A 26,223-nucleotide genomic window follows, 5' to 3' on the forward strand; every position below is an offset into this window, starting at 1 on the left:
ATCACATTTATGAAATGGTGACCTGTAATGGTTATATACAACCTGGAGACATTGAGATAAATTTACTGAAATACTTAGAATACACCAATCTTCATCTTTTTTTCCTAAAAGTGAAAACATAAACCACTAGAATCATCTGACAGATGAAGGGAGTTTAATTTACAGGGGGAGCCGCAATGATTAGTCAATTGTTTGACTAGTCGACCTACAGAAAGTTATTCGACTAATTATTTTGCTTATCAGTTATTTCACAAATTCCAGCTCATTCCAAGTAGCTTTTTGTCCTACTCTTAACATTATAGTATTTTGAGGGTTTTGGACAACATTGGTACCTATGAAGTAAGCATTTTCAACAGTTTTCTGATGTTAAATGGACAAAATTAATTAATCAAGAAAATAATTGGCAGGACTATCGATAATTGCAGCCCTTTTTACAGGCTATTTTTAAACTCTGTCTTCAAACTTCAAATTTTTACTACATGAAGGCATAAAGTACCTGTTCAGTCATTTCTTCAAAGACTACGGTGGCCTAGTTTGAGGACCCAGAAGTAACCTAACAGAGTCACTCTGCTATATGTGTTCTGTTTGCATTCATGGTGATTTATTACTCTTGAACTATGCTGGGTGGATGCACAGGAGAACTGTCTGCGAGACAAGTCTCCTGTGACAACAGACCACTATGACTTTGCATCAGTGCTCCTATTATCATTTACATGGAGAAACTGGGTTCATGGCCAAACTGGAGCTTCTCAGTTAGTGTGGTTTGGTGTCTTTGAAACTCACTTGTGTAATCCTGCCCTAAATATACATCTAATTTTCCTTTTGACAGTGAGTGAATGCAAGGACATTATGTTCTCTGTGTCTGAATTTGAATCTGTCCTATGTGATAATTTAGGCAATTTAATTTGACGAGGAAATAAATTTTAAAAAACTCTTAACTTAAAGTAATGTGGATGTAAATGAGAAAGCATTAGCTTACTGGAAATCTTACTTTGTGTTTTCATCTTTCATTCAGAGGTTTAATGCCAAGGACTCTTGAAAGCCAAATCACGATGGAGAAGACACCAAGCTACTTTGTGACAAAAGAGACACCGCACCGGATCTCTGCCATGTCCCGAGATACCAAGCTCATTGTGGTTGTGCGTGACCCCGTCACTCGTGCAATATCAGACTACACTCAGACTTTATCCAAAACCCCTGACCTGCCGACCTTCCAGGAGCTGGCCTTTAGAAACCAGAGCCTGGGCATTGTGGACACATCGTGGAACGCCATTCGGATCGGCCTATATGTTCTGCACCTTGAAAACTGGCTCCGCTACTTCCCTCTGGCTCAGATCCACTTTGTGAGTGGAGAGCGTCTTATCACAGACCCAGCAGGGGAGTTGGCTCGGGTGCAAGACTTCCTTGGGTTAAAGCGCATTGTGACAGACAAACACTTCTATTTTAACCGCACCAAGGGCTTCCCTTGCCTTAAGAAGCCAGAGAGCAGCGGCTCGCCCCGCTGCCTGGGCAAGTCCAAGGGCAGAACTCATGTGCAGATAGACAGAGATGCTATTGAGCAACTGCGAGACTTCTATAGACCTTACAATGTCAAGTTTTATGAAATGGTGGGTCATGATTTCAAGTGGGAGTAGAGGTTTGAAAAATATTTTTAAATGGTACAAGAAAGATTTATGTATTCCACCAATATTCTTTCACAAATGGTTTGCCTACAGTAATATGTCATCGCTAAGGCGAATAGCTAACTATCAGCAGTCTCCAGACAATTTTCAAGTGAAACAGCAGAAGCAGTATTATTCTTTGAAGTGACACTAATGAACAGAGCAGAATCTAAGATGACATTGCTTTTGCACTTGTAATGATCAGTTACCAGCGAGCATAAGCATCCTGTTTGTTGCTAGATATAACCATCATTTCTGCTTCAGGATCACATCATTTCTGTTCCTGTTACTGTGTACCGTATTATTGCTGACTGTATTTCCCGTTTGCTGACTAGTTTATTAAAAAAGGGAAAATTCCAGGGAAAGGAATTAGTTCCTCTTAAAAACCTGCTTCACTAATCAAGGCAGGGCTTGAAAGCAAGACCTTGGAAAATGTCAGTGAAGTCTTCAGGGAGAGCAGAATTAAGCTGCAGCACTGTGGTGGTAAATCTGAAATGTAAAGCCATAACGCAAGTATGAACCACCTAATGCCGCATATTGTTGGTCTCACCAGTTTCTATACATGGTGAAAGGCTTTCTTTCTCATTCTTTCCAGCATGAATTGGATAAGTTAGTATTTGCTGTGACATGCAGCACTTCACTTTGTCTTCTGTGCATTATTTAAAAAATCCATGTTTATATTTTTGTTAAAAAAAAGTATTTATTCACTGCCTTAACCACAATGCTTGTCCATGAACTTCATTAAATGAAGCAGAAGCACAAATACGTTTATGAAATTAATAATTCTGTTTCATCTGAAACCTTGACATTGATAAATTGCATTTTGCAAAAATGCATGTTGAATTACTTTTTTTAAACTCTTTCTTTGCCTTTGCTTGATTCTTATAAAACCACACCAAATGGTCTTTTAACCTGAAAATATGTGACAGAAAATTTGAAAATGGTGGACTCTGTACTATACCTCCCTTTTCATATCTAGTTAGTAAAATTGTGGTTTCAACATATTAGACTACTTACAGTTTTTACCATCGTCACCCATGTTGCGAGTGAAAACTGAGGTATACTGCATCTGTAAGGTTTGTTGTGTGTCTCTGTGGTGGTAGGTGGATGAGTGGGTATAGGTGTAAGGAATTTCAATCACTTTTCAAAGACAAAGCAGGGAACACCTAGTCGTGGCAGGTTATCAAATAGATGCCGGGACTGCATGTCACATGATTGCAGTGAAAAGTTTGGATTTGCCTACATGGTATGAATACTAAAGCCAGACTGCCTGAGCTTAAGTCAGACACAATACTGTAAAATCAAAGGTAAAACTACTCTGTACTTCATAAGAGTATATATGATATATATTATTGAAGCAGTGTGTAAATGATTAGGCACTAAAATTACATATTATACAAGATCATATTACAGGTTACACTTACACTAAATTTACAGTCCAAATGAAAGTATAATTATTTAGTATTCAGGGTACCAATACCAATACCAATACAAAAGGGAAGAACGTTGCAGGTTTGGGAATAAGTGGGAATAACTGTGTTTAAGAGGGACTACTACACTGTATGTACTTTATTTTTTAATTACTGAGTACATATTTAATGATTACGGGTTATAGTAATATTACTGGGTAACAAAGCAGGAACGAGTTAATATTTAATTTAAATATTATTATTATATTTATTTTCAAATTAGGACATTCATGAAAAAAACTTTTAACTTTTAAATATTAAGTACATGTTAATTATGTATATGTTTTTAACAATGATAAATTACTGGGGAACAATAATGTAGCTTTGGGAAGAGCTGAATACACATGCTTTCGCTCGCATACAAACTCCAGTGGAGAGATATCCACCAATTTAAAAAAAGGCATACATTTAGTCTTTGTGACGGTACACATCAGGAGAAAGCATTGAATATACAATGTTAGTCTGGGGTTTGCAGGCTGTAAGATGAAGTGGATTCCCTTTCACCACTTGCAATTACAGTGTAGTTACAGATATGGGCTGTAATGAGCTTTCTGTACCTTGTACTTACTCAATATGTACAGGGTAATTAAAAATATTTACAGTGTAATTTAGTTGTAGGTCCCATCTTGATACAAATGTATTACCTCCTTATTCCCTGTACTCTCTTCCTTACACCAGGTAGTATTTCATTACTTAGTATACAAAATATTTAAACTGTAATTTTGGGGCGTGTCACAGACTTTACAGTTCCAAAATGAACACTGAGCTCACCACACACAACAGTAAGCGATATTTATATACATATAGATCCTACACAAGAGACAGTGCATATAGACTGTAAGGGTTCACTGAAGTAAAGAGGTATAGAACAGATCAGCGGAGACTTTATCTCTCATTATCACAAATAATGGATGTTGGAGCATTGAATTCTGAGAATCTGTTTAACTAATAATACTCAGAAATAATGATTTTGCCAGTGAAATATGGGACACATCTGTCCTTTCTGTTATCTACATACCTCAGAAGTCTAGTACTTTTATCTGTTTGAATACTACTTTTCACTGACGCTCTAGTGAAATGCACATGTAACACAGTATCCTTTGAAGTTTTCTCGGTGTTTGACATAGAAATACAGGAAGTCGAGCTCAAGAAGCCTAAAACCTGTTCTTATTTTTAATCTGCTGTATGTTCAGACTATTTTTCCTCATTCTTTCCCTTCTTTAGCAAATGGTCATTGTGCACTGCTAAGAGAAAAATCTTGAAAAGATGCTACACTGTCTGTTATCCTCTCTCAGCCCAGACATCTGCCTTTCTCTCTCTCTGTCTCTTTCTCTCTCTCTGTCTCTCTCCCTGTCCTACCATTCATTAAACTCATACGACCTCCAGGTGGGGGGCGTAGGCAGTGTCGCTGCACCACCTCTGATGCCCTTCTTGTCATCATGTTCGGCAGCAGCTCATTTCTCTGGCTTACTGAACACACACAGGTGAGCGTCTATCCGGTCGTCACAGTGAGCGGCAACTCTCTATATGGTACACATGGGTCCTAATTAGGCCTGAGGGCTGGAGAGGAGCAATCCCCTAGAACAAGCATCAGCCAGAGTCTGATTAGACTCTGCGAGTGAACGGCTCTCTAGAGATTGCTTGCAGGTCAAAACTCCCTCTCCCCTCATCTCTCTCACACACATATACACACACACACACACACACACACACACACACACATACACACGCTCATCTTTCTTTTCAAATATGAATTCCCTCTGGGACCAGCCCATGCAAATCCTGAAATCCTTTGCATTTCGGAGCACTATGATGTGACCTATTTGCACTCAAGCTAATGAGGTGCTTGTTAAGCTTAATGAGCATTTGTTAAAACTCATACTAAAACTCTTGTTGTTATAAGACATTATGACTAAAAGAACCATTTCAAACAAATCACTATACAAGGTTATATTTAATGTGTTGTTGTAATGAAAAGATTGTTCTTATATAATACAGTTCACATCATTTCATCCTTATGGAGCAGCCTGGTAATTATTTAATGCCCAAAATACCTGAAGGAGCTGAAGGCCTCAGTTAATGCTTTAGTGTTCTGTTCATGAGCACCAGTTATTGCTGAGACTAATAGGACTTCAAGGACAATAGCAGACACATATTGTTCTTTTTTATCTTTTAATTCTCCTTAGAGAGATTTAGAAAGAGGCTTAGACAGCTCTTGATAATCATTTTTAAAACATTGTGATCATATATTGATTAATGCTTAACGTAGCGATATTGTGATTTGGTTTTTTTAACTGAAAGGGTGAAGATCAAAACAGAAAAGACCTACTTTTCACCCAAAAATAACTAAATAAAATCAAGCGCAGTGGCTTAAAGACAGACTGAAAGTGTTTAAATGTCACAGTGATGTTCTTCATGCACATAATGTAGAATCCCTGCTGGTTAATGTAGCTTCAAACATTCACTCTTTTGGATTTTTAATGAGCTTGGAAGTAAGATAGAAGCAGTGGCAAATGATTTTTTCAAAAGGAATCCTTCCCTGAAACGTTAATATTGCAGTAATTTTTACATATAATTGTTAACAATGCTATAACAATTTTGAATGCATGCCTGCAGGAAAATTCATTTTACATGCATGCTCTATTGAAGCTGCACCAAATTAAAATAGTACACATTCACACAGCATTCCTTGTCCCTTGCTCACAATGTTCACATGAGATAGAATGAGGTTCCTTCGTATCCAAGTGAGACAGCAGCTGACACTGCAGAGGCAGAGATTCAGCAGTGTACCTCGTTCAGTCCTAGTGCTTCAGAATAGTTTAACTTCTGCAGCCGACAGGATGTCCCAGTGGTCGAAATCACCAGTGGCTTAGGAGCCAAATTAAAATGAAAAGCTGACAACTGTGGCACAGTCTGAAGTACGTAATGATACATGTTCTACAACTGTTTGCAGACCAATGTTGGAACTGCAGTCTGTAGGGATGACACTTAATAAGCGTGTGCATGTAATGTGCTCTATTAAGCTTATGGAGGAAACCAGGGAAGTGAAGAAGTGAAATGTAATTCTGAATGTCGGCCATGCTGCCTATAACAAAGCAGTGCCATTTTGTCGCCGATGGCCAGTCTAAAAGCCCCCCCAAATTTTTTTTTTTTCATTTGCATTCAGATCTTTGCATCTATGTTACAAATCAACAGCCACCTTCCCACCCCTTTTTAACTCGTCCCCTGCTGAGAGTGAGCGGAAGATGGCAGAGATGTGAGATTTCGATGGGAGTTTGCCCTTTCAAGATTTAGATCTGTGAAATTCTGCAAAGTCCTCCAAATTAGAAACAGTTGTTCAGTGCCATCTCCTTGTTGTAGTATCCGTTTGTCAGACGAGTGAGTCTGTTTTCTGTGGAGTAGCTAAAGTGAGGTAGAAAGCTGATTAGATTGGAGGAGCAGTCAGACCTCAGCATCTCTCTCACCAGGAGATGTGTTCTAATTAGAGTGCGTGCCTCATGTCTCACTGAGGAGAATAACAAGCCTCATCCCAAGGCTACCTCCAGATGAACCTCACATCCACAGCAAACCAAAACACATCTGATGTATCAGCAACCCCTGGACTCCAGACCACACCTGAGTCGACATGCAGTGCATTAGGATTTTGATGGGGGGTTTACATCACGTGGTAGCGCTCTCTAAGCAGGAAGCCTTGAAAAGCTGGAGCAACAATGAGGGAAACCTGGTAGAGCTGATTTTAGTGCCCAAATAATTCTTTCAGGTAGTGAAAACATCTTCAAACCCCAATCATTAGCAAAATGTAAATCAGCAGGGCATCCATTTTTAAGTTGCATTTTTACTACTGAGAAAGGTGTCATATGCTCAACATATGAAGCAATCTAAAAGGAGGGACCAAATGAACCTGGATGATGTTCTGAGAGCTGTAATTACAAGATTCAAGCAGGAAAATGATCCTGCATAAGCCTGATTTGGTGTGTGCTATTCTCAATTACACATCAGTCTTGGTTTGTTGTGCAAATGCCTTGACACATCTAAGAGTATGTCGTATGGGAAAGTGTTCGAGGAGGCGGACAAATTTGATTTGAAGGGAAGTTCTGTTTGAAATGCTTCTTAAAATGTGTCCCTTTTCCTCAAAACGATTTCTGATCATTTTACATTACCACATTAAGCTAATCACATGTAAGGCTTTTTTTGCTGGACACTAACATATAAATAATAACATAAGTACCATTTAGGTGTAGATTCATGAATCTACTAATATCTTGTTATAGTTTAACTTATTATCAAGGCAATATATGATTATCTTTAGTACTTTTCGAAATAGTCCTGCAGTGTTTTCCTTCCCTCAAATTTAAATTGTACTCCATCAGACAATAAATTCTTTGTTGTGTCCATAAACATCAATGGACACATGCACACACAACACACACTCATACAGTGGAGGATGGTCCAACCTCCCCGGGCGGCTTGTCTCAGATTGGATGTCAGATGCTGGAGACAGCTGCACTCATCACAGCTTTTATGAATATATTACCTTTTATGTTCATCCAAACACTGATTTATCTTCCTCAGAAAATCAAAGAGAACAGACATTCACTCACCAGTTCTCTGGAAAATTGGAACTTTCAGAAATTGTGCTGTGTGTAAGACAAATATCTGCAGCCAAAATAACTGCAAATCTCTCAGCCGGGCGGTAATTCAAACCTCATCTCTGACAGAATGTGTGTGCAGATGTTTGTGCCTGCATTTTTTTTATTTTTTTTTTAGTAGATATAGCTTATGAAATATCAAAGTGTGTTATTTGCCTCCATGAAACTCCACAACATCAAAGACTTTTCCCCTCTCCCACAAGAACCCAAGAATCCTCGAGTTTTTTTACCCGTGCAGCCTACCCTGTCTTCCGTCTCAACATTGCTCAAAAGGCAAAAGCCTCTAATGATACAAGATACTAGATGGAGAGACTGCTGCCAACAAAATGGGGAGAAAAAAAACATTTTGGGTGATGATTGACATCCCTGCATCTTTTTATTATTCCTGTGATGTTCGTCCAGACACACTGATGCCAGAAACTGTGGCCTCACACTTTGGCTGATGCAGCAATCTGGTGATATGCGTCTCTCTGCCTGCCAACCACCTGGCTGGAAGAAGCATAATCAACCTCTCAGTCAATCACTCCTCGCACAGCCAATGGTGTAGGATGAGTGTCAGAGGAAGCGAGGCAGAAATGCGCTGGCTGTATGTCCAACTTTGACACTTCACACCTTGCTCTCTAGCATCCTGATGAGTCCTCAGTGTTGGCAAGGCCTTGGGATTCCAGCTACACACTTCTGTGCATTATAGAGAAGAAATAAATGTGCAATGTGTGGGAGGAATGTAGCTGCTAGCTGGGTCTCAGACATTTTACAGGTTAAGGTATATCCTCTGCCATCTTAAGCAGAAACAGCACTTAGTTCCCTAAAATGTCAGTGAATGTATTAATCAAAGCAGGAAAATTACACTTAAGTTAAAACCTTATACAATTAAAGCTGCATATTGGTACTAGGCTTAGTGGAGGATGCTTGAGATTATATCCTGTATGATGGTTCTGCTGCATCAAAAAGGCTTTTGTAATCCCAAATGACTCCTTAAAGGTACTATGAGGATGAATCCTGACAATTCATGGTTATTGCCTTTGCTACAAGCACAATCTCGTTGGGTGTTAAAGTTGTTTTCAAGGCACCACTCGCTGCTCGGGGGTTATGTAATTCAGCCGTGGTTGTCCCACATGACACGTCATGTATATTGCATTGCCTAAAAAGCAGTTCTCTCTCCAAATGCACTCAAGGCTTGCTAGATTTTTCATCTCCAATTAAAAGGGAACTAAAGTACTGCATCGCTGGACTCAAGAGAAGAGAAATAATTGACATGCTCATTCCTGAAACAAGTGAATAATTGAATTTGTTTTTCATTCGGTGGAAAAAAAGAGGTTCACATTGAGAATACATTAAGTTATGTGTAGGTTGTTATTTGGTGTGATTCTAAAATTCTCTATTGACGATTAATTGAATAAGGGTTTGTTGGAAATATTAAGAGTTCACAGGAGTTTTCTCCAACTCTGAGAATGACAATAAATAAATAAATGAATGATGATAATAATAATGATAAAACCAAAAGAACCCAAAGGAAGCTATTTATGATAGGTGCCATTTTTTTCCTGTTTCATTTCAGTTTCTCGATGCAAGGTGTTGGTTGCTATTTTAAGGCATATAAGTGGGCAGGGAGGCACATACCATACACTCTAAGATAACTAGAAATAGCAGTCATCAACTGAACTAGAACTGCTGAGGAAGACAAACAAACAAACAAATAAATAAAAATAATGATTTCAGGATGCTCTAATGACTTGCTGCTTTCTGAAACATCAACTCAAGTGGTCTTTAAATGAATGATTCTTAGCAGTGTAGAATCTATCAATAAAACTAATAAAAAATATTATGATGGAATATCACTGCATCCAATGCAAATACATGTTTTTTCAGTGCTGAAACAGTATGAATTCACAGTAATTTAAAGCCTATCTAAGTTCTGTTTTAATACTTACATATATACTTTCTGAATGTGCTATTTATTCTCTCGTCGATTTTCTTTAAGATATCAGCATCATCTCAAGGTATTGTTAGATTCTTTTGCATTTGTTCTAAGAAAATAAAATCATTATTAAATTACTTTAAAGCCATTTTTGCTGTTAAAGGCACTTGAGAATGCTCTCTTATCTATAAATACCAACATATCTGATATGAAGGGTATTCAACCCAGCTGCTGCCAGCTGCTTTTTAAAGTTTTCCACTTACCTGCAACCACCTTTTTTGTGTGTCTTCTGGCAAGCTTTTAAATGTCCTAGACTCCTTTGGGTTTTCTGTCTGTGGTGGTCATGGATGTCATGAAGGCGTGTTAACAGGAAACAAACAGTAAAATATCACTATGTAAAAATACAGTTAAGTGGCTGTGTTGCATATACTGCTACCAACATTTATCATATAGGTAGTCATTCAACTGCATGATAATTTTTGGCTCCAGATTAGTGTGCTTATTGCATCAAAGTATATTTTATATAGACTACTGCCATAGCAACATTATGTATTACATAATACAGTATGTTATGTATTTTAATATAAAATAATGTCATACATCACCACAAACATTGACCTAAAAAATTATACTACAGGGTTAAAGGAACAGTTTATAGCATAATTATAAGGTTTGCAATGTTGCACTGTTATTGAATTGGATTATATTGTACAAGTGTTATATTATAGTGGTGTTTATGATATTGTATGGCAACTTTACTAAGCTAACCACGAAAATCCTGCTCATCATCTCCTTCTATCCAGAGACAGAGTGGGACTCAAAATGGAGACTTAGCTGCAGCACCTAGAATTGAATTTGGCCACAAGAGATACCAAGATTGGATTGATCAATAAAATTAGATTGCCTTTCTACAATGCATCAAGCACATTAATGTAGCAAAAGCAAAACGTGTAAACTAATTCAGCATGCTGGATGCATTACGTTCAGCAGTCAAGAAGGGTAATGTCACGGTTTTGTGTGTTAAATCCAGATAAAAGTTGCTGAATTCTCCACTGAGGTCTTGCTAATGATGTTCTCTTGGAACTGATACAATTGGCAAATGATTATTGATTTCAGTGCTAGAGGAGGGTTGGCTCCTTTACAGAATGATCTTGCGCCGGGCTGCAGTCTGTGAGTTTTTTAATTACATTCATACATGCATATTAATTGAACAGCCTCACGTTTTTTCTTTAGAACACAAGACAAAATGTTCATTTCTGACAACTCAGTATTTCTGCTGCATGTGAAGAGAAGCATGTTGCAGCTCTGTCACACCAAAGGCAATTTTTAAAATTTCATCACTTCTCAGACTGCACGAGAGGTGAGAAGTGAGCGGGTGAAAATGTAATTCCCCAAACTGATGACTGTTATACAAAATTACAAGAATAGAAAGACAAATAGGCAGCATTAACTCTTAATATGCCCAGCCTTGGGCCAAACTAATAAAACCACAATTGAATCAGCTCTAAATAAATGATGGTGCTGTAGTTTAATAACACATCATCTCCTTCACTGGCAGCATTGGATTTGACGGTACTATATATCTTAATAATCCCACAAGTTCAAACTGAAGGGCATTTCTCAGGGACAAATTCACATTGAGTGTTGCTTTATTTTTCTAACTCATTATTTTTGTGTCTGGTGAAACTTTTCGGTAAACACTGAGCTCCACCAAGTGGAGAAAACGAGAAATGTAAAAAAGAAATGGCCTGAAATGTATCTGTAGAAAAACTGTACATGTAAATGAAAATCACTCAAAGCAGCATGTCAACAACATGTCAACTTAATGACATAATTTTATTTTGTTTTTGTTTGTCTTGCATTGCTAAATCAATGCCAACACACACTGTAACCCCCCAAGAAAGATCAACACAGTACATGTTAAAAATTACATTTTATCACAGAATATAAATGGAAAAATAAAAATGTTTGATCATTCTCATGCATTTGTGAAAATAACTCACTCCACGCAGCATTTTGTTATATGAATACATCCGTTTCATTTTGTCAACACTCAAAAGTTTCCCTTAATGTTGATGTGACATACATTTTGTCAGTTTATATACTGCATGTGTTGGATGGAATAGCACAGTATCAACACACTGTAGCCACCAGGCACTAAAGATAATCATTTCTTCTCTACTGCACCATATGAAGTAACTTGTGGTCCGGCTGCTTGGGTTACTGATGATCACTCATCCTTTACTGTGACACTGACATTCAATAAATCTCTAATTCTGATGTATATTATTACAACCATTATTACATTTGTAACTGGTGGGACTTCTGTTACAAAATGAGTTAATGATGCCTTCCAGGGCAATTTCACAGTGAAATCTGTCTTGTCAAGACACCAGTATTGTTGTAGTAGGTTCTTTGAGACAGACTTGATCATACAAGAATTGAACAAAAAAACAATGTCAAATCACGCATCATTACTTTTTTTGGATCTTCAGACAAAAGCAGAAGACGGAGTGGTTATAAAGGATAAGTTAAACTGTATATATTTAGAACCAGACAACAAGCCTGCCATTAGTTCTTGTATAAAACACAACTGTCTTCGGACCAGTGTCATTTTAATTTCTCAGCTCTCAAGATCTGGTAAAACTCTCAAACTACTACAGATGATAAAAGAAAGTTATACCCCGACTTCTAAACCGCAGCAATGTTTTCTAGCCAAAGCCATATAAAAAAGTCTTCTGTTAAAGGTTGTAAAGGTTTGAAATTGTGAGAAAAACATGAGACAAATGAATGCAATGCAGAAAACATTAATTTGCAAATTAGTTGATTTACTTTGAGGGAGTGAATGAGCAATACTTATCATTCATACAAAATGTATATTACTTTGAAGAAATGTGCAAACAAAGCTTTAATAAAGGATGCCTTAACATGCTCTCTGATGCTGGCATTTGGAAAAATATACAGTTAGAAATATATACACATCCAAGAGTAGCACGTCTACATACTCAGTGTGGGCATTAGCAAGAATCTGCTTGCATAGTTAAGTGCATGCATAAGCAATTTTTCATGCAACAACTGTCATATACTTCATGAGTGGTGATCTCTTTTCTCAATCTATGTCGGTGTGTTCAGTCTTGATCTACTCTGTAATGCAAGCTAAAAATGTGCACAAGCTGTGATGTCACATGTGAAGGCAGAAGATGGGCTGACTCAAACGTACCATAATGCTCTATGTACATGTATGGTGTTTCAACGAAGGCATCCCAGCTGTCTGTTGAACATGTTGTCTGTGTGCGTAGTGGCTTTTTACATTAACCCTGTGTTCATCTGAGAGGAATGTTTGGAGATGTCTGGCAGTCTGAAGAGGCAGATCCCCATGAGGAACATGGGCACCCGCGGTTAAGTGTCGCCATCAGCAGCTGGAGGGCAGAGGTGGTGACGGGTGGGGGTGGGTGGGGTTGTCTGAGGGGTAACAGGTTATTACAGGTAAATAAAACACAAACATTTAAGAACCATCACAAACCAAAGTCTCCAGACATTTAACACCAACAACACATGCTTCATTCCTGCACTTCTCCTCGGCCTCTCGATGACAGTCTTGATTTTGGCTGCACAAAAATACTTCTTAAAGGCTGTTGCACAATGACTACACCAAGGAGCATAATGTAAACAGCAGTTCAGGTTAAATAGGCTTAAATTGTGTTTTACTTGAAATGGCATTTTCAGTGCTTAATAAATATTAAAATTGAATTATAAATTTACCAACACCTGCAATTATACAATTTAGATTAAATACTTAACTTTGATTATCTGAGGCACTGATGTTTGTTGTTGACATATGGCTCTCAATATTGAAGGAGAGCTGTACATAAAGATTTTTGGAAATAATCCAGTGTTTCACTGCATCAGCATGTTAAAAATTGCCAGTAAACTTCCTTTGGCGACTGAGTAGTCCATGTTTGATGTATCTCAAAAGTTCCTTTCCACCATTATATCTGCTTTCCATCTTGTGCAAAGTCACTTTTATTTTCACCTCCTACTGAGATGTACTTCTCTCAACTATGCTACAGACAGAACAAGGCAATAATTTCAATACATGTGCAGTCCATGCTTATTTACAATACATTATAATATTCCTCAAAATCAATGCAATCCATACAAAGTGCTTTGTTAAAATCCATTCCTAAATAACTATTTAACAACATGGACAGGAATTGTCCAGTATGGCAGCTGGTATTCAGTAACCACTGAAAAGCTACAGGTGCTTTAAAGATGTTGTTAGACACTCAGTCTAGTTAGATGGATAAAACACCTCAGAGCTGCACTAGAGAGATTGTTATCAGGCCTTTAAAATAATGTTACTTGGCCCTCTGGCTAGTTTGTGTAGAGTTGATGGGGATCTTCCTCGACTGCATTGTCTTTTTAGCAGGCTCTTTCTTTGAAGGGTCTTTTGCATTGGCAGAGGACTGGGTGGTTGTTTCTGGCCCAGAAAGCTTGGACTTTGTGGAGGGCAGCAGTGAATGCTTAGCTGCAGCGGACGCCTTAGAGGACTCCTTGTCTTTGGCTGTGGTCACGTTAGTCTGGGCCTCTGAGGCCACATTCTGGGATTTCTTGCCCGCTCCGTGCGGGATTCCTTCTTTAGCTGCATCCCCACCACCATCCTCTGGACTTCCTTTAGCTTCTCCCACCCCTGCTTTCCCACCATTAACTGATTTACGGGTCTCTTTTGGCTTCAGAGCAGTTTTGAAGAAAGATAAACCTTTCTCCTCTGTCTTACTGTTCCTTTGAGGTCCCCTTGGTGGTGTGGCTGCACTTGTAGAGGAAACACCTACACTCGAAGATCGGAGGCTAGTTATGGAGGAGCTACTGCTTGAGCTTCGGCCCGCAGCCTTATTCTCCGCAGGACGGCCCGGCCTGGCCTCCGCTCTACTAGCAGCACTCGACCTGGAGGGAGGACCTCCAGGATTAACCTTCCTCTCTGGGACCACATTGGTCCGTGAGGATTCACGGCTAGTGCTCCTGTCTGCTGCTCTAGTCCTTCCTGAGGCTGAGCTTTTCTCGCCTGCCCCTCTTGGTGATGTCCTCCTCTGAGGGTGTGAGCTTTGTAATCCTGGAGAACCACTCTTTCTCTGCTGGGCAGAGTCAGGATGTAATACCTCTGGGGGTTGGGATGACCCCTTCTTGGAGGGGGTTGCTGTTCTCAAGGAACCGGCCTTGCTAGTTTTAGGTGGTCCATCGCTTTTGTCCTTGGGGTTTGACGCTGACGCTGTCGCTGACGCTGGCGCTGCACTCTTGGTCTGTGTTCGAGACGGTAACTTGTCCAAGGCTGGGGATGCAGGAGACAGAGAGCTGGATGACGTTGAGGAGGTGGCAGCACGCTTCTTGGGACTCCTTTCACTCTCTAACCCGGTCTTTGCTGAGGTCCTTTTAATACCAGCGCCATCTGCAGACCCATTCCTCTCCCGTTTTGGCTCCTTTGCGGCCGCCCCATGTCGAGGACTGACCGGCTCAGCACCAGTGACTACATTGTTGTTATCCCCTGCTTGGATGGAGCTTCTCTGCTCTGCCTGTGCCACGGCCTTGGAGTGAACCTGCTCTATCAGCCTCTTACTGCCTGGATTACTCTCCAAAACTGCGAGGGCCGACTTGACCCCTGACAATTTTTCTGGCTTAGGTGAACCAGGGAAACAGGAGGTTGACAGCTTGCTATCAACTACCTCTCCTATCCTCTCCAGTGTCGGGGAGGAGGAGTGGGATTCCAGGGAGAAGCGCGAGGGAGAGTTGGAACGAAGTTGGAGCTTAGCAGAGTGGGACCAGGATGGTTTAGTACCATTCTCGCTGAGCACCAGCGGGCTGGCAATGGAAGATCTTGAGGAGAAAGTTTGTCTTTGCATGCCCCTTACTGCTGGCCGGCTCGATAGGCCTGCACGGTAGAAAAATACACCTCAATATATGATTCTTTAAGAAACTATTCATATTTGTCACCTTGGAAGCATTGAAAAAAAAGCCAAGAATATGTGCTTTTGGATGAGTCTCTCACCATCATCCTCGCTCCGTTCACCAGCAAACTCAGCCGACTCAGAGAGGGAGGCCAATGAGGTACGTCTGGAGGAACCAGATGAGGCTTGGCTAGGTGGACGGCTACCCATCAGCCGACTAATCCAGTGCTCACACAAAGAGGAACTGGTGGATCCTAAAGTCCCAAAAAGACAGTGGCTGAACACACATAATATATTCTACACAGAACATTTAAACATGTACATGAGAGACTGTACGAGCTAATATCAATAAAGATTACCTCCCACAGAACTGTTGGCAGACCAGGATGGAATAGTGGCACGTCTTTGATAGAACAAGATATAACCAGTCGGCTTGCAGACCTCATCTTCAGATATGGGATGAACATCGCTATCATCAAAGCAATACCACTGTCCATCAATGGAGTTCTTACAGTGAGCTACAAGACACAACGCAATGAAATATTATAAAGAATAATATTAAAGAGCTTTTATGAAAGTAAAAATCTGTTAATACAACAACCCCATTGGTTATTGGCTGTTGGTGCTGGTCTGTTACCTGTGTAATGTCCTCCCTGCATGGTCCCATGATGGTTACACACTGCATACAGGTCATAAAGGTAGTCTTCTGGGTCACGGCCCATCCCATAAGGCCGTCTCCATGGTGACCAGTGGGAGGGGAGACTCCAGCTGCTCTGGCTCCTTTTCACCATATGAGGCGCCATGTCCATGCCTGTGAGCGGGAACTTCACCATGTTCTGCATCTTCATTCGTCGATCCCCATCCTGAGGTTGAAACACATTTAAATCTCTCTCTTTCTCCGTCACACATATTTTTTTTTATTTTTAGAAATCTGAGCATTTCGGCACCTTCATTTCCAAGACTATCGGTACCTGTCTGAAACGTTTCAGGTGAAGTATGAGGATGTCCGGCAGGGTCCACAGACTGAGCTTGATGCTGCCCTGCTGAAGCTGCTTACAGTGTGGACATCGCCATGCATCATCAGGAGCAAGCTGATATTGATGTGGGAAAAAAATCAGTTATTAAAGAGTAACTCAACTCCAGATCACCTTCTACTGTTTGTCTTTTACCTGTTAACATGTCTGTGTGACTTTTGTGTAGTAAAGGCACAAATTGATGACATTTTTATTACAGACATAGAAATGTGTAATTGTACTACCATCTAGTGTTTGTAATTTTCACTTTATCTGCCAACACCAACCCTACCCCATGTCTGGTATCTTGGCATCACTTCTGAGATCAAATGGATAGCAATTGAATCCAACAAATTCATCCCCGACAGCTAACCCTACCTCACTCAAACCAGCATTTTTTTTTTAAGCTGTATAAGGCAGAGACAGTCAACTGTTACTGAATAATAGCATGGAGCAAGAAATAAAAAACAATTAACAAAACCATTTTTATTCCAAATGTGTATCCGGTCTTAGTGATATTCTCCTAACTACTGCAGCCTACATTATATCATGTCTCAGCCTACCTGTTCCTCTTTGGTGTAGAGTTGAAAGCACTGTGCAAGTGAGCAGGTCTGAGGCTGCAGGTGCTGCTCCTTTGCTTGACGCACACTTTCAGCATCTGGTATGTATTCATCCTCCGTTCTTTTGAACAGACTGCGGGCAGAACATGAGGAAGTCACAGAGGGATCACCCAGAACTTCAAAAGACCTTTACATCACATCATCACACATCTGCCCTGAGCTTTATAAAGTGTGTGCGATTGGAGCTTCAGCGTGTGCCAGATCTCACTTACTAGTCTTTCGTCTCTTTGTCCCATTCAACAACAATTTTGACGTGAGGTGGCCCTCCAGGACCGCAAGACTTGAATGCCCTGTTGAAAGTTAGATTAAGAGAATCCCACATTATATTTTTTATATTATTTATTTAGCAGATAGTCATATGCAGAATTTTAAGAGGGTATAATAGAATAAGTTTAAGTTTTCTTTCTGCCAAACCAAACTATGCTGAGAGAAACTTTACCAAATAATATCGTTTATTTTCTGTTGTTTTTTTCATACGGCAGTAAAGAAGCACATTTGTTCTCATTCTCCTCATTTTTAAAAAATCCATGCAACAACCACAGAGGTCAACACCTTCTTAGAAGAAAATCCATAAAACCAGACAAGCTATTATACATCTCAGGAGATATTTTCAATACCACTGAAGAGTCAGCCTACATACTGTAGCTCTTCAATCAACTTCAAGTGGATTGAAAACACTGCAGGGTTTATATAATGACAATTCAAGTAAGTGAGGTAACACTCCCCCCTGGTGGTGATAAGTGACATTACCTCTCCACAGAGGGATGGCAGAGCGGCTGCTCCTCCTGAGGCAAGAGATATGTGATCCCAACCACTCCTACCACACGCAAAGTGAAGGGCCCTACCTACACACCATCCAGGATAAGACAGTAAGAACATGTAAACATCATTTGAAAATGATTAAAACCAAGGTGTTGATGTGTTAATATGTTTGTACCTGCACAAGGACTCCAGGGCGCAAAAGATGCCGCATCTTCTCCAAGATCTCTTTCTGAAGCACATCCCATGTCACTGTACGCTCCAAATACAGGATGAATGGATTACCAAACCTGCAGGGATTACAAAAACAAAACAGTTCAACCTGCATCACATTTAATTAATTATTTGGTAAACTGAATTATACGTTTACAAGTGTTGTTTAATACCTGCGTCCTTGCTGTCCAGCGCAGGCTCTGTTACACACCAATAGCACAATCTTCTCAGCCTGCTCGCTGTTCTTATTGGGACTCTGAGGTGGAGTTGTAGGCTCTTGCATTTGTGTGGATATCCTACTATTATCTGTGCCGTACTTTAGGTTGTTCTGGTTGAGATTTGCATGTGGGCTCCCTGTAATAAACACACAAAAGTTACAAATGTGAAATCTTAAGTAAACAAAAACGACACGCTCGGCTGCTTCAAAAATAATTCCAACATGCTGGGTAGGGTGCATACGTAGCAGCTCCCTGAATAAAGCACTTCTCCAATATTAGTCCATTTCTAATCTAATCATGACTCCTACTGACATAATAAGACAAAGGGCTAAACTAATTTCTGGGGGAATAAACAGGATGTCGTACCGCCTCGCTTGGAGCGGATCTGCTCTGGTCTGAATAGCTCAGGTGTCTCAAAGGCAAAAATGGAGTCACTCTCCTGGATGATCTCAAGGTCATCGTCGTCGTCGCAGAAGGAGCGATGAAAGCCGTCATAGTACATCTCAGTGAGGACGATCTGAACAAAAGCAGACAGCGGTTTGCATGCGGATTCATTCATTTGTTGAAAAGGAGTAAAACATAACGGAGGTTCCAAATATCAAAAGAGGTTTTATATTCTGAAACACAGTCTATACATATAGACATTTATAAAGCACTGATGATAAAATGCTGTACAAATCAACAGAGATAATCCTTGTCTCCCACTATGAGATCAAACAAAAACTTAACCACCAAATTCTCTCATGGCTCACTGAAATCACTCCTTCTCCACTATCGTTAATCCTCTTACTTTGATACATTAATGGCCTTAAAAAGGGAAGTTTCTAATAAGACAGCACCTGTTGGGCAGGGATTTTGGTCTCTTGGGCCACAGCTTGTCTCAGCCTGGACACGGTGCCAGACAGGGGCACCGCCACCCCGACTCTCATACAGTGGGAGCACTTTCCTTGGTACACCACTGTCACATACAAGGGCCTGCAACACAGAAAGACTGAAGTTAATTGGCTGTTTCATAACCATGGCTGGACTGATGTTTCAAAGATAGACAGCATCTTCTAATTTTAGCTTTCTCCTGTCAGATCTTTCATGATGTTTGTTTGGGCCGGGTTTGACACTCTTTTTAATGCCTTGTTCAGACTGGATCTAGTCTCGTTGCATTTTTGGATACAGGGACTTCTTTTGCCTGACAGATATTGTCTTACTGATAAACTAGATACAGAGTCACCTTACCGTGTGTGAGGTACCGGGATTGGCAGTGAGATGCAGAGGAAAGGATCAAAGGTGTTGCTCTGTTTCTGGCAGTGAGGGCAAGTCAGGGAGGACCTACACAGCGACATGATGAGAATAATAAAGTAGTTCAATTAGCATAAATTTAGCACAAATCCTGGAAACAGCTAGTCTGGCTCTGATCAAAGGTACTTAATCTTTCTCCTATCAACTTGTATTAGGCGGAGTTAGGCTCACTGATTAACATATTTAATTTGTTTAATCAGTACAAAATCCAGTGTGTAACAAGTGTAAAAATGACATATTGTAGTTACAGGAGTTATGTGCCAAACTAATTCCCCCTGAAATCCACAGTGTGTCATATTTAGACCTTGGTTTTTGTACAAATTAAACAAACAGTATATAACACGTTAATGGACTTTAAATGTCCTGGAAGGTGGATGTTAGTTTTGGACAAACCCAGGCTAGCTGTTTCACTTTGTTCCAATTTCCATCATTAGCTATGCTAATGAATTGCTGGCTGTAGCTTCATATTTTACCACAGAGACACTGTACAGTCTCAATCTGCTCATCTAACTATCGGCAAGACAGCCAAAATGTCAAACTATACCTTTAATTTTAATTTTAATGAATTGGTGGAATACATAAATGAACAGGGTTAGGTCAGGGTTAAATGTCACATTATTGTTGCATAATTTTGAACATAAGTGTTAGTATATAATGAAAAAAGTATAAGAGTTAGACAAAATAACATACAGACTTGATGAAACTGAAGTTTAAACTTGTGATCACTGTTTCCTTTTGTAAATGTAATCGCTTTGGTCACTTGTTGTTATCAAGTGATTGAAGTTCTGTTGTGCAAGTTCTGTTCTCTCTCACAGGATATGGTAAAAAGCTCTGGAAAAGGCTCATGAGTGAACCTTGAGTTGAGAGTATTTCATCGCAAAGTTGTGTGTTAGGTGTTTGGGCATCAGATTCTCCCTCGACAAAGAAGGAAGTACTTACTGTTCCTAATTGATTTTAGATATTTCATATTAACGTCAGCTAATAGTACATCGATATTTACATTTGGTATAAACAGATTATATACCAGCAACTGAATATTTCACCTGTATTGTGCCTGAAACAACTCCTGTACAAAAGATCCAGGTGCTGGTAGTGGAGATCCTTCAGGGGCATTTTCTTCTTCTACTGGAGGCTGCAAAAACAAGATAGACACTGAACATTTATAATATATTGCATGTTGAATTACAGCAGTAGTCACCAGGATTACAGTTTTAGTGTCGTAAAATTCAGTTTATCACAATATTGGGCGACAGTTATCAGTTGAGCAAGGGGCAACATTGAGTCAAAACACAAAAGCAATGTTCAGAAATTCACATTATACTGGTCTATATCTGTATGTAAAGTAATCTAAACTGCAATTGTAACATCTAACTGTGTTCTAAGTTGCTGTTTACCTTCCTGGGGGGTCTGATGTCAGGGTGGACGATATGGTTGAGGTCTTCATGAACTCTATCCAGCAACCAGAGGAGGAATTCCTGGGCGTCGTGCTGGGAGTTACCCTTGAACTGGAGGGCACTCTTCGACACTATATTCTGCAGCAGACAACAGCAGGACAAACAAATTATGGTTTAAGGGGACTGCTCTTAAAACAGCAATGATTTTACAATGCAATGAATACCATTTCTTTTTTTTTTACATCATTGCCTCATCATAAATGATTCAGTACATCTGACCAGGGTGATGATCAGCACAGTCCTAAAGGTCAGCAGCGGTGTGGGTGATGGTGAGATGCAGGCCAGGAGAAGCTTTTTAAAACCAGGACACAGGCTGAAAATCGACAGCTTAACCTCACCGACAATTAGCTATTGGAGATGACAACAGTGTACTCGACAGAGCCACCCAGGCTGGCAGCTATAAAGTCACCTCTACTGGCTATCAAATGTCACGCAAGGTCAAAGATATGAGGGCAGTGTGCACTGCATGCCATCCCAGCCTGTCCCATGGGACTGTCTTCCTCATTTTGAAGGTATTACCAAGCCAACGTCAGCATTTTGTACTTAGAGCTAGCCTTCCTTCTGCGGCCACAGAGGTTGTCTTTAGGTAAAGGTCTGTTGATGAATGCAGATCTCAAGCTAGCCTCAATAGACTCCTCTGATTATGAGACAGTTTAAAGAAAAAACAATTTAGAGATTTAGGCTGTGAGTGAAATGCAGAGTAATGATGCGTTGTTTTGAATATCTGAATCTCTTATAAATAGCGCACACAAGAATTGTCATGTTCTTCTCAGAGTTCTGGTGAATAAAGGAAAGTGTCCTGATGCTTTGTGTAAAAGTAATCAGTGTAAGTGACAAAATATTGATGATGCACCAGATAAATGCAACGGAAAAGACATTTAGTGTCTATGAACTCAGTTGTAAGTAATCTAATGGAGAGTACGTATTGTACTGGAAGAACGGGGTCATCTAAGAAATCTTTACCATTTTAAACTATTGTGGCAAAATAAATGTTTAGTCTTTCACAACAGCTACCATGTTGTTAGATTTTTTTCTGGGGATTGATTAGCAGTGTATTAAAATAAACACAATGTATTTAATATTGTAAGCATTCATTAAAATTGAACTGTTTTAAAGTTAATACATTTTGGTGTTTAAAACATAAAACAAATATGTTTTGGCTCAACAACCAGGGTAGCGGTACACTTTCACATAAAGGAAATACATCATTACCACAATGAAACCTCCTGACAGAGAAAAAATGACTGTTGAATGACTGTTTAGTGTGGATCTTTTGAGATATTAGAAGAAGATGATGAAGAAGTTGCTGATTTAACTTTATGACCTCCCAAATATATAAGGAATTATGCAGTACGCTTAAAAAGCATGGTTCCTATTCCTTTAAAATGATTCCCTTTAAATGTGTGATCACATATTTATTTTATAAAGTAGTATTGCCAATACAAAGCAGGGTAATTAATAAAAAAAACTATTGCTTGAAGTTTATTATATAATATCCCTACAAAAGACCTTCATAATCTATAAAGTCTAACTCTAATAATTTTATTAACCACTGATTTCATCACTTTGTTTACAGAATACCGCCATTTGTTGGATTTGTTTTACCATCAGTCACATTGTCAAATTATGTATCACTTTTCACAAATGGTGAATGTCTCTCATAGCCATTTACATGTGTAGATCGTGCTCTTGGGCAGTTTGAATGGTGTGCAACAACATAATCCTCAAACCAAATGCTTCTGAGAGTAAAATGGACTCTGAGACACAGTGGATAATTCCCCTGTGTTATTATTACGGATGTCTTCCTAATGATCTCTAAGTGCTCTCAGTTTAGGCTCAGATTGTGGTCTGAGGCAAGAGGCACAAAACCATCACATGTGCACGCTGAGCTGTAATGCACACCAACAACAAAAATTGCATGTTTTGCTAAAGTTCAGTTAGCTGACTGTAAGGTTGGAGAGTATAATCAGATTTTTGCGAACGCTTTCAAGATACAGTTTGAGTACTTTCCGTCCATCTAAAAAGTTTATTTTATTTGATTGTTTTTAGATATTAGAATAGAAAGTCACATTACTTTATGTCCTCCTAAGAGAATGATGCATTAAAAAGCAACGGTTTGGGATGGTACTTACCAAAATAATTTACATTAGCATTAGAAAAAGTGTTAAAAAAAGACAACGATTCCTTATCAAAGTGCCTGATAGTCTGAGTTTGCACTTCATTTTCCTACTGAGTTAAATATGTTCAAGGCCTCTCACTCTGAAGAGAATAATCTATATCCAATCAGACAGTTTGTACTCTGGCTGGCAACCAAAGTAGGAAAAAATTGGACAGAAATAGTAACACTGTCAAGAATAAGCAATGGGTTGTATGGCCCCTGTTCAATTTAGTCCCTCCCTATTATGTATTTTGAGCTTTTGAAAGAAGAAAATAGATTATCAGACAGAAAAAAGACAGAAAATAAAGTATCCCTGTTGTGAAAGAACCAACCTTTGAGATTGTGACAGGCAAACTTTTCAGTGCTCAGATGCAGGTTTGTGGGGTGAAACCATGAAAGAGCAGACGAGGTGTGGGACAGACAACAAAGCAAAACACAGGAGTTTTATTACAGCTCAGATCTACGACTCAGCTGTCCAGCTAAAACAACCTTTTGAAGGAAGGAGCGTTAGTCTACAAACACTGACTTTGACTGTTTCACTATGATTTATTTTTCTATAAAAAGGCTGATTGTAAGCACAGATATTACATAAACTGTGAGCCGTGCTGAATCTGACTTGTGACCAAAGACAGAACGACTATCTTGTTTTTTCATATATAGAATATAAAATTAAATAATCACGTTTGCATTAAGGAACAGACTAAACTCAAACAGTTATTCAAGGCCAGTACATGATCACTATATCTGACCCTGTCTGATGAATGAAGGAATTTCATGATATTAGAAATATATTTTTAGACCGACCACTGGGACGAAAGCATCTGCATTTGGAGCGTTTATAGATGTCAGTGCTGACAGAACACAGAAAGAAACAACTGTACAATCACTGAGGTGCTAATGGTCCCACTTTTCATTATCCTTAATGGCAGTATACAAAAGGCATAAACTGAGCCCCAGTTTAGGTTCAGGTGCTGCTGGTTATCCAATAAGGCCATCTGTAACAACCCCCCTGACTTTACTCTCCTTTTAAGAATTAGACTTAAGATGCTCACATGGACCATTTGAATATGGGGCTCCTAAAGGCAAACAGCAAAAATCAATATATTCACTCCTGATATTTCAGTTTGTTACAAGTGTGAGTATTAAGTAGATCAGGGGCACTGCAGGTATCTGGAAACTTTATTCTAGTACATGGAACTAATTTAGGTCAGTGTGCACTAAAAAGCAAAACCCCCATCTTTCTGCTAGTTGTTGTAAGATGAATCACACTTTTGAAACCAGTTTTATAAAAAAAAAAGATGTAGAGTTAGGACCCCTGCACGGTGCACAGCCTACCTTGAAGTCTCTGCTGTGCTGGGGCGTGTACTCGAAGGTCCACAGAGCCCGAACCAGACCGGACAGCTGCTCGGTCACTTCCCCCGCCTCCTGCTGCTGGCTCCCCTTCTTCTGCACCACCAGCACCCCGTTGGACTTGGCCTTGTCGTTGCCGCCGGTCGTCTCACCCCCTTTGAACTGCTCCAAAGCCAGGTACTCGGCAAAGAGCTCGGTGTTGCTCAGGCACTGCAAGATAGCGTTCATGAAGCAGGTGTTCCCGTGGTTCTTGAGTCCGGCGACACCCGGCACCTTGTCCCCGAAAGGGAACCCCCCGCAGTCGCTGTCGTCGGACGGGAGTGACCCCCCGGTGGTGGTCGGGACTGAAGTTGCATCGTCCTTCTCGTCCTCGGCGGCCTGCTCGTCGGTACCGAAATGAGAGAGAGTCGACAGAGTCCGGAGAACTCTGTTCATAAAGCTCCCAACGGAGCGGACCGAGCTCCTTCGGAAGAGTTTTTTACTGAAGGATTTCTTCTCCTTGTTACTGACAACTTTCGACATGGTCAGTCCGGTGTCTTCCCCCCCCTCCCTCTTTCCCTCTGCTTTTTTACGCCTTAATTCCAGAAAGGGCCCCCTTTCTTTTTCAGAGCCTCATCCCCACGCAGCGCCAGCTCCTCCGCTTGTTTCACACGAGGCCCGGGCATATTTCACAGAAACATAAAAGGCCTGGCAGTTCTGGGGATCATATGGAGACAGTAGCATCAAATCGGCCCACTTGCAACACTGCGTCGGATTGCATAAACAGCCTCCATGGAGAGCCTCTATCAGGGCGCTTTACATGGACGCTCGGGGTAGTCCCGCAGCAGCCAGCAGCCATCATCTCTACAGCGGTCGGTCCGGTGACATAACATCACCTGTGTCATTGTTTAGACACACACAAATAAATAAATAAATAAATAAATGAAAACAAGGCGCTGTGGTTGAGTATCAGTGGACACAACGTCTGCCGGACATGAACATCAAATCAGCCTTTCACAATTAGGCTGATTGTGAGAGTGGCGAGCGGAATTCCTCATCATTTATGAAAGAAAGCGCAGCTCCACCCTGTTAAAGGGATTTCTTCCCCTCCGGTCCGATCAGATCCACAGGGATGGTGAAAAAAAACCCGGCGGGAGGTTGAGGGATGTTTTACCCGGTGGATGTCTCGTGCCTTAAATCGCCTCCACAGTGTGCGCGCTCGCGGGTGCTCTGCCAAACGGATGAGGACCGCCCCGACCGGAGCGGCTCAGCCCGCCGCTCCGCGCGCCCCGGCCGCCGCGACCAATCTCTTCGTGGTGGCTGATGTGAAAGGTTTCCGGTGTTCCCATCCGAAAGTTGTTGTTTTTTTTTTTTTCTCCCCCCCCCTACCCTTTAATACTCGCCTTACTCCTAGTGCGCCTTTAATTCCTCCTCCCCGGATGGGATTCACGGTGAGGCCGCTTCTCCCGTCTCCATCATCCTCTGTGGGCACCGACACTGCGGGCAGGCAGGGCGGTGACGGCTGACGTC

The 26,223-nt window shown here is 40.4% G+C and overlaps 2 protein-coding genes across 2 annotated transcripts in view; one reads left to right on the top strand and one right to left on the bottom strand.

Annotated features, from left to right (window-relative positions):
* The window catches only part of LOC118331169 (heparan sulfate glucosamine 3-O-sulfotransferase 2-like), a 4,956-nt gene extending 3,322 nt beyond the window's left edge, over positions 1–1,634 (top strand). The window contains exon 2 of the mRNA XM_035665959.1: positions 1,016–1,634. Within this exon, the coding sequence (XP_035521852.1) occupies positions 1,016–1,634 (619 nt within the window). The remainder of the gene's footprint in view (positions 1–1,015) is intronic.
* A 9,946-nt stretch (positions 1,635–11,580) lies between these two features.
* On the bottom strand, positions 11,581–25,702 carry LOC118331231 (ubiquitin carboxyl-terminal hydrolase 31-like). The gene is made up of 16 exons (XM_035666035.1): positions 24,700–25,702; positions 21,147–21,284; positions 20,796–20,884; positions 19,690–19,782; positions 19,299–19,434; positions 18,826–18,976; positions 18,415–18,595; positions 18,207–18,318; positions 18,020–18,114; positions 17,482–17,559; positions 17,213–17,342; positions 16,608–16,727; positions 16,274–16,499; positions 15,996–16,154; positions 15,738–15,890; positions 11,581–15,620 (listed from the first exon to the last, which is right to left on the bottom strand). The coding sequence occupies exons 1-16, from the start codon at positions 25,234–25,236 to the stop codon at positions 14,056–14,058; spliced, it is 3,963 nt and encodes a 1,320-aa protein (XP_035521928.1). The 5' UTR covers positions 25,237–25,702; the 3' UTR covers positions 11,581–14,055.
* Between the last annotated feature and the right edge of the window lie 521 nt (positions 25,703–26,223).

This window comes from Morone saxatilis, unplaced genomic scaffold (genome assembly GCF_004916995.1).
Source record: "Morone saxatilis isolate NCDOM2014 unplaced genomic scaffold, NCSU_SB_2.0 Contig1, whole genome shotgun sequence".
NCBI lineage: Eukaryota > Metazoa > Chordata > Actinopteri > Moronidae > Morone > Morone saxatilis.

Bases quoted from the DNA above. Each gene is read 5' to 3' on its own strand.
- LOC118331231 (XM_035666035.1), bottom strand. From the start codon at position 25,236: ATGTCGAAAGTTGTCAGTAACAAGGAGAAGAAATCCTTCAGTAAAAAA. The intron at 20,885-21,146 runs GTAAACAGCAAC...TTGTTTTTGCAG, and splicing joins ACATCAGACCCCCCAGGAAG to CCTCCAGTAGAAGAAGAAAA. The intron at 16,500-16,607 runs GTACCGATAGTC...TTTCAACCTCAG, and splicing joins ACCTGAAACGTTTCAGACAG to GATGGGGATCGACGAATGAA.